At 68.7% G+C, this 8,259-nt stretch overlaps 1 protein-coding gene across 1 annotated transcript in view; it reads left to right on the top strand.

The window, feature by feature from the left end:
- The first annotated feature begins 956 nt into the window (after positions 1-956).
- The window catches only part of TNS1 (tensin 1), a 62,262-nt gene continuing 54,959 nt past the window's right edge, over positions 957-8,259 (top strand). The window contains exons 1-3 of the mRNA XM_075710069.1: positions 957-989; positions 4,343-4,457; positions 5,618-5,655. Coding sequence (XP_075566184.1) covers positions 957-989; positions 4,343-4,457; positions 5,618-5,655 — 186 coding nt within the window. The remainder of the gene's footprint in view (positions 990-4,342; positions 4,458-5,617; positions 5,656-8,259) is intronic.

The raw sequence follows: 8,259 nt of genomic DNA, 5'->3' as shown, positions 1-8,259 counted from the left end.
GAGGGTTGGTGGGACAGGGATAGTTTGGGGAGGGGGTGTGGCACTAGGGGGGGGTCAGATGCCACCCCAGCCTCTGGGAAGGGCACCCCCCACCCGCCCTTCCCCTCTGGGCTGGCAGCTGCACGCAGCGTACAGACGGGAAACTGAGGCACGGCGGGGGGGGGGGGGGGGCCTGACTGTGCCCACGTCCCCGCCGGGCCCACGTCCCCGTACCAGCCGTGGCTCATCCCGCCAGCGTGTCCTTCCCCCCGGCACGAACCCCCACCCTGACTCACAGCCCCGTGGTCACGGCCAGCTGAGCACAAGTTTCCAGGCTGGAGCCAGTCAGCGCCGGCGGGGGGGGACCGTGTGCTGCCCGGCCGGGCCCCCCAGGAGGGGCTGGGGCACCCCCCTGCCAAATCCGTCCCTGTCGGGGCCGCGGGCTGCCGAGCCGCTCCCCTCCCCGCCCCGCCTGGAGGTTGTCCCCCCTCGCTGAGGCCCCCCGGCTCGGCGCACGGATGTCCGCCCGTCCCTCCCCGTCTCCCATCCCGGGACCACCCAGGGGACACGGCTGGGGATTGGGGGGGGGACGGGGGGACGGGGACGGGGGACGCCGCCGCAGGACCCGCTGGAGGCCGGAGGAGGGATGGGGGGGAGGTGGGTGGCGGGTGGCCCCCCCGGGTCAGCGGAGGAAATGGATCCCAAATGTGTGCGGGGGCGGGGGGGGGAGAGGGAGGCCGGGACGAGCCACAGCCCCACTTCGCCCTCCCCAGTCCCGCAGCCCCTCTGCGGGGGTGGGCTCGGCCGCCCCCGGGGCCACCTCGGCCGGGGTGCCGTTGTGGGGGTCGGGGGGGGGGGGGTTGCCAGCCCCCTTCTCCCCCCGGCTGGAGGGGCGGCGTGGGGCCGGGGCGGGGCGGGCGGGCGGAGCGAGGGGGCCGGGGGGGCTCGGCCGGCCGCGGGGCCGCGCCGCGGGCAGCATGACCGGGCTGTGCCTCTCCTGCCTGCTCGGGGTAGGGCCCGCCGCGGCGGGGGCGGCGGGGGGCAGCGGCGCGGTGGGGCCCGGCGGCGGGGTCTCGGAGCGGGGCTGGTCCCGGGAGCGGGCGCTGGACGGGGGCTTGGTTGCGGCGGAGCGGGGGGGGACCGGGACGGAGCGGGGGCGTTTGGAGCGGGACGAGCGGACTGGGAGCGGGGGGAACCGGCGGTGCGGGACCGGGACGGGGACCGGCTCTGTGGGAACCGCGACCGGGCGGAGACCGGCAGGGACGGCCGGACACCGGGGCGGGGCTGGGGGGACCGGACCGGCAGCGGGGCCGAGAGGAGCCCCGGGGACCGGGGGGGGGAGCGCAGCGGGATCCAGCCCGGGAGAGCGGCGGTGGTGGGCACCGCGCTGGGGGGGGTGCACGAAAGGGGGACCGGGATGGGATGCGGGACAGGGACAATGGACTGGGGGGGGCTGTCTATGGAGGGGGTGTGGGGTTGGGGATGGGGAGGGTGGGGGGCTCATCTCCCACGACGCCCAGCCTGTGGCACTGGCTGGGGGGCCCCTGCCATTCCCCGGGTTGAGGATCTGCTGCCCCACTGGAGAGGAGGGAAAATGGGCAGACTGGGGGGGATCCAGTTTGTGCTGGGGGTTGGGGCTCTGCCTCCCACCCCCAGTCACCAAGGCGAGCTGGGCCCCGGGGTGCAGTGGCATGTAAAATGCTGAGTGGACCCGAGCCCATAGGGCTGGACCCAGGTGTCCCAGTACCCCCCACCCACCCTGGCTTTGCGGCCTCAGGGGAACTGGGTGTCCCAGTCCCTGTCGTCCCCCCCCCCCCGCTGCACCTCTCTGCAGTGCTGGGCAATGAACCCAGGCCTCCCAGCTCCTGATTAATCTGGCATCTCTCCCCGGTGCCTCTTCCAGCCCAGGACACCTGGGTCTCCTTCCAGCCTTCTTGGGTCTGTGTGTTGGGGGCCCACGGCCAGGGATGCCTGTGCCCCTGCCCGCCCCTCCTGCACCGTGTGGGGGCCAGCCCCTGGAGGGGGGTACCCATGGGTGGGTACCCAGGTGGCATCCCCAAGAGGCCCCCCCCCAGCCCCCTTACACATCCCCGCCAGTAGTTCCCAGCCCTGGGGGCAGGGAGGCTAACTGGGATCCTGCCAGTATGGAGCTGGGACCGGGCTGTTTCGTGGGATGGGCTGGTTCCCCGGCCGGAGGGGTGGCACTGGGTGGGCAGGGTGCTCCCCCCCAGCCGCAGGGAGGTTGGGGTGTAAAGTCAGGGTCTGGGTTGGCAGCCCCCCGGCATGGAGATGGTGTTGGCAACGGGACAAGCAGAGGGGGCTCTGAGGGGTGGGAACCGGCGGGGTGGCAGCTCTCTCCCTAGCGAGGATAATTGCTGTTAATGAAGCAGGACCATGCGAACGTGTGGGGCCAGGACAGGGTGGGGGGTGCGTGCGTGGGAGATGTGTCTGCATCCCCCGGCATCCCAGCCGGGTCCCTGGGAGCGGGGGGCAAGGCCTCTTCCCGGGGGCACCCTGCAGCAAAGATGCTGCTTTGCATATGCAAACGAACTCATGGCATCGTTAGGCCTTGCTGTCACCCAGCAACTGCAGCGTGGGAGCCCCCCGGCCCGGGGGAGCTTTTCCCACGGGTGCCAGATGGGTGACGACACGCTTGTGCACGGACGTGTGCACATGTGTGTATATGCCCAGACGTGTGCACCCTGGTCCCTCGTAGGGTGGCACAAGTGCTGGGTGCTGCTGAGGCACCAGCGAGCGGCCCTGCAGGAGCAGGTGCCCAGGGAAGAGGGGCTCGCACACACACGTACAAACCCATGTGAGCATGCACACAATTGCACATGGACCTGCATGTGAGAACATGGAAATCTGCACACACTGCTGCTGCTGCTGTGGCTGGCGGGGATGTGCACGCTCACACATGCACGCTCACAGGCGTGCATATGCATGCAGCGCCCTGACACACGCGCCGCGTATAGCACACGCAGCACCCTCACAGCCCCGGGGGTGTTTGCATGCACGCAGGTGTGCGGTGCACGCGCGGGGCCCATCTGCCTGTCCATGTGTGCACTGGGGAAACTGAGGCGGGGAGGTTTTTGGGAGGGGTACCTGGCACCCTTACACTTTGGCACTGTCCCCCCCCGGCTCTCTGGCGTGGTGCCAATACCGGAGGAGAGCGGGGTGCCCGGGCGAGGGGGGGCCACCGGGCTTCTGCTTAATCTCATTAGTCTTGGCATGAAAAGGCGGATTTACGGGGGCTCATCTGGTGGCGGGTGGGTGAGCAGGGCTGGCACGCTGCCAGGGGGTGACCCCCCCCAAAGCAGCCGGAGGGGGGGTTGGGAGCGGCGCTGGCTTCCTGCAGCTGTGCCAGGACCCCACCTACCCTCAGCCCCCGTGTGTGAGCACATGCACACACTTGCACACTCGCACCCCGGTGCCTGCACACGTTCGGATCCGTACTGCACTCACGCTTGTGTCATCGGCCTCCCCCTGCCACGGGCTGTGCCAGGCAGGGTGGGCACGGCCGCTTGCGCTCAGGGGGCACCACACCTCCTATACACCCCCGTGAGACACCCCAGTGTGCACCCTAAAACACGGCGTGGCACTGAGACACCCCCCTGCACAGGCACCCTTCTGGGCAGCACCTGCACGTGCCTGGGGCGTGTGTATGCATGTTTGCACACCTGTCTGTGTACTCGCACACGTACATGGAAACACATCTGTGCACGCACACACTTACCTATGTGCATTCACTTGTGCTCACGTGCACACAAGTTTGCGCACACGTATGTGCATGTTCACCCGCCCCCCCCCCCCATTCACACACGTGCTCGCAGAAACGCTTGTGCGCAGGCACGCGTTCACAGGGACACACGTGTGAATGCACCAAGGTGCAGGCAGACACGAGTGCACACCTGAGCGTGCGTTGGCACACATCTGCGCGCGCATGCACACACTCGTGGCTGTGCACACACGCGCGCACACACGCAGGTGTGGATCTGCCCCGGGACGTGCACTCGCGGCGTGTACACAAGCGTGCGCACACGCGTGTGCACAAACCCTCCGGCGCGCACCGCCAGGGGGCGGCAGAGACTATTTAAAGGGGCCGCCGCATTTGTGTGTAGGGGGGTGTTGCTGGCCCCTGCCCACCCCGGCACGAGCCTAGGTTCCCCCCCACGCGGTGCCCACCGCCCCACGGCCCCGGGTGATGGGGTGCAGGGGGGGCACACACGCGTTTCTTCACATGGGGGGGGGGTTGGGTGGAGGATGACCCCCTGCCCGGAGGGAAACTGAGGCAGGGCAGGGCTGAGTGCCCGGGTCTCCGTCCCACCTCGTTCCCGCTGACAAAGCCGCCTGTCCCCCCCAGCCTCAGGACCTGGAGGCCCCCCCAGCACACACCTTCAAGATGACGAGCTTCAAGAAGGTGAAGGCATGCGGGATCTGCCGGCAGGCCATCACGCGCCAGGGCAGCACCTGCCGAGGTGAGCCGGCGGCACGGGCACACGCGTGTGAAAGGGGGTGTGCCAGGGGGGGCCTCCAGGGAGGGATCCTCGAGGGATGCGTGTGTGAGCCTGCATGTACAGCTGCGGGCACGAGGATGGGGAGGTGGGAACACGTGCCTTTGCCAACCTGTGCGCACATGCGTGTGTGTTAGCGGGGGGGCCGGTGGGTGTGCAAGAGCATGTGTGGTGCCTTTGCGGGCATAAAGGTGGCTGGGAGGCGAGGATGGCCCGTGGAGGCACCTGCATGCGTGCACATGGCCGCGTGTCAGCTGCATGCGTGTACAGTGAGTGTGAAACTGTCCCAGCGCGAGTGTGCACACGCTTGCAGGTCTGTGCGCACGGGTGGTGTTCACACCCTCTGCCATGCTCGCTGCCCGTGGCGGCCGGTGGGACGTGGGCAGTGCTGTGGCCCCTTGCACGTGTGCGGTGCTGCTGAGCCCCGTGCGAGGGGTGGCGGGCGGAAACGCCGCTGGCTGCCGGAACAGTGTGGCTTCCTCTGCCGCAGGAAACGGCCCAAAGGGGGGACAGGGCCTGAGGGGTGGCCGTGGCTGTGGCCACGCTGTGCGGGGACCCTCTTGTCCCCTGGGGATGGGACGTGTGGCTTTGCAGGGCTGCCCTGTATAAGTGCTTGTCCCCAGCAGCGGCATCGACCGTATGCGTGTGCCGTCCTCCACAGAGGCGCAGGCGCGAGCGTGCGACAGCAGAGCACAGGCAGGCGGGGGCATGGGCACTGGCAGCACCCCCGCGGTGCCTCGTGAGACATGTCTGTGCATGGCCTCTCTTCACGCCGTTAACCCCCGGGCACTGGGGTTTGCACGCGTGCATGCTCCCTGGCACGTTGGCACTGGGGGGGACGGCTCGTGTGCGTGGGGGTGTGCCTGAGTGCTGGGTGCATGTGCACGTGGTGCTGTGCCATGTTGGTGCCACCCAGAGCGTGCATGCGTGCGTACAAGGCGTGGGCATCCATGTGCGCGTGTGCATGTCCTGGCGGCCTGTGCCCGGTGCAGAGGTGCTCCACGCTCTGCAGTGTGGGGTGCCACCCCCTGTCCTGCCCTGCACATGGGGTGCCCATGGGCTGCCCCCCGGCAATGCCCTCTCTCCTGCCCCTGCTAACCCCCTATCCCCTCTCCCTCCTGCAGGCTGCAAGCTCTCCTGCCACACCAAGTGCCAAGCCAAGGTAAGGCCGGTGCCCTGAGGTGTGCCCGTCCCTGCCTGGGGGGCACCGGGGACTCGGAGGGGGGATGCCATGGTCCATGCCAGTTGACCCCACCAAATGGGCACCCAGATGGGCTGGTGGCTGTGGGCTGGTCGTGGTGGCACTGGTGTGACCGGTGGGTGAGGCTGGCAGTGCCATCCTGCTGTCTGGCCCATGACAGCACGTGCCCATCTGGGTACAGGGCTGGGTTTTGGGGTGCAGCCCTGCTCAGAAGGGGCCGGCAGGGATCTGTGCCCCCGGTGCCTGGAGCAGGGTGCCCTTTGCCAGGGTGGGTGCTGCTGCACGTGGGTGCCATGCGCCACGGCTGAGCGCTGCCGGCGGCACGCTGGCAGGCTGAGCACCTCTCCAGATACCCAGCGCTGCTGGGGGCGGATCTTGCTGGCAGGAGGGAGCAGAGCCGAGGATGCCCGGTGGTGATGTCCATCTGTCCGGCTGCCACGCCAGCGGAGGGGGACCCTACGGCAGCCCAGGTTCTCTGGGGAGCTGGAGGTGGGCACGGTGCCTGCTGCCGTGCTGCCAGGGCAGGGGAGGCTGCACATTCCTGAATCCTCAGGGAGGCACGCGTGCCAGCCGGCTCTGGGGCTGGCATCTCAGGCGGGAAGAGGCTGGCGTGCCCCAGGCGGGCAGCGTAGGCTGGGACGTGCCCGTGCCCGGCTGGGCAGGGAGGGAGAGGAAAGGCCCGGGGGGGGGGGGGCTGTGTCGGGGGCCGGGCACGCGTCAGGCTCCGCAGGGTGCCGCGGCGTGGGTGGTGGCGCTGGGCAGGCACTGGGAGCAGCCCTGGCACCGAGCCCCGGCCGGGGTGTTGGAGGAGGTGGGGGCACCCTGGGGACATCCCAGGGGCCCTGAGCGGGCAGGGCAGAGTTGGCTGGGAGGCTCAGCAGGGCTGTACCACCCTGGGGGACCCTGTGCCATCCTAGGACCCCGTGCCACCCCAGGGACCCTGTGCCACCCTAGGGAACCCTATGCCGTCTTGGGGACTCTCTGCCATCCCAGGGCCCCGTGCCAGCCTCGGGACCCTGTGCCACCCTGGGGACCCTGTGGCAAAGATGCCCGGGGGCTGAGGCCAGAGGAGGCGGCTTTGACTCGATGCCGGGGTGCTGCAGGGAGAGGCAAGGAAGGCGTGGGGTGAGGGGATGCCCGCAGTACGGCAGGCGGTGGCGGGGAGCATCTGCCAGTGGTTTCCAGGCAAGAGGGAGTGTCAGGAAGCACGTGGGTCTGGGTGTGCGTCTGGTGGGGATTCTCTGATGTCTGGTATGGGGTTGTGCACCAAGAGGGGGTGTCACACCAGGGTCCCAGCATCTGGGTAGCCTGCGTGCAGGGGCAGCCTGTGGCTTGCTTCTGCAGCCGGCTGCATTTCATTAACCTCCGTCACCCTTCCCACGCTCACTGGAAGCTGCAGCCCCCTCAGTGGGGCCGGCTAGCCAAGGGGTGTGCTGCTGGGGGGGTGCGTGCATGGGGCCAGGGCCAGGGGCCTTCTGCAGAGCTCCTTTGGGCCAGCGCCCAGGGAGGGGCTCCTCCGGCCGGGCAAGCGGCCAGCTGACTCACACGCCGGCTTGCTATTGTAGGGTCTCTGGGGAGAGCGCGTGTGGGGAGGGGGCTTGGCACAGAGCAAAAATGGCCTCTTGTCTACCTGAAGCCCCTCACGTTTAACCCCTGCACCCCCAGGATACTTTGGAGTGCGAAGATGGGCTCACCCCCCAAAGTGCTGGCAGCTGCACCCCCCAACGCTTCTTCCTCCTGCCTTGGAGATGCTGCTGAGGTCCTGGTGTCCCACCCTCTGGTGGCTTCTGGCCCTGGAGCCTGTCCCACCATGCTATTGGCAGCATCTTCTTGGTCCCCATATTTACCCCCTTGGGACCAGCCCTGACCCCTTGTTCTGCCCCGCCAGCTGCCCTCCAGCACAGCTGGCTCCTGGCCAGCTGCCTCCTAGCCCAGGTGGGGGGAAGACCCCAGTTACAACCCCCTAATGGACTGGGTACGGTGGGAGCAGGGGAGAGGGGAGAGGTAGGGGTGTGGGTAGGGGGGCTGGCGGGGTGTGAAGGGTTGTACTTAGGGGTGGTGTGTGTGGGGTGCCAGGAGGTATCATGGGTGTGATGGGGACACCAGAGAGGGGGCACTGGGGTGTATGTGGGGACACCAGGGAGGTTTTGGGGTGCTGGTGAGTGCCACATCCCTGAGGAGGCAGAGAGCAGGCAGAGCTGTGCCAGGGTGGGCAGGACCTGTGGTCTGGCAGTGACCCGCACCCCTCGAGGTAGGACCTGCGCCCCGTGGTGGCAGCAATGCTGGCAGGGTGCCTGGCGCCCGTGGGTGGCTCGTGGGGGGCCGGGGCAGCCGTACACACATCAGCTGGGAAGCACGACGCCGTTCCCATGCCCATGTAAGGCCCTTCTCGCGCCCGGCCCCTCCGCTCAGGGATTTTTCCTTGCTTAGCAAACTTCCCTCCCTCCCTCAGACGGGGATGGATGGACAGATGGACACTGGCATGTATCTGACCCCCCCAGCCTGCCCCCTCCCTCCCTCTTCGCACCAAAAGTGCCTACCCAAAGCAGGGGGGTGTAGCTTCCT

The sequence above is a fragment of the Pelecanus crispus genome, chromosome 5 (genome assembly GCF_030463565.1).
Source record: "Pelecanus crispus isolate bPelCri1 chromosome 5, bPelCri1.pri, whole genome shotgun sequence".
NCBI lineage: Eukaryota > Metazoa > Chordata > Aves > Pelecaniformes > Pelecanidae > Pelecanus > Pelecanus crispus.
The sequence above is the reverse complement of the archived record's forward strand: the minus strand, read 5'-3'. Positions and strand labels throughout refer to the sequence as shown.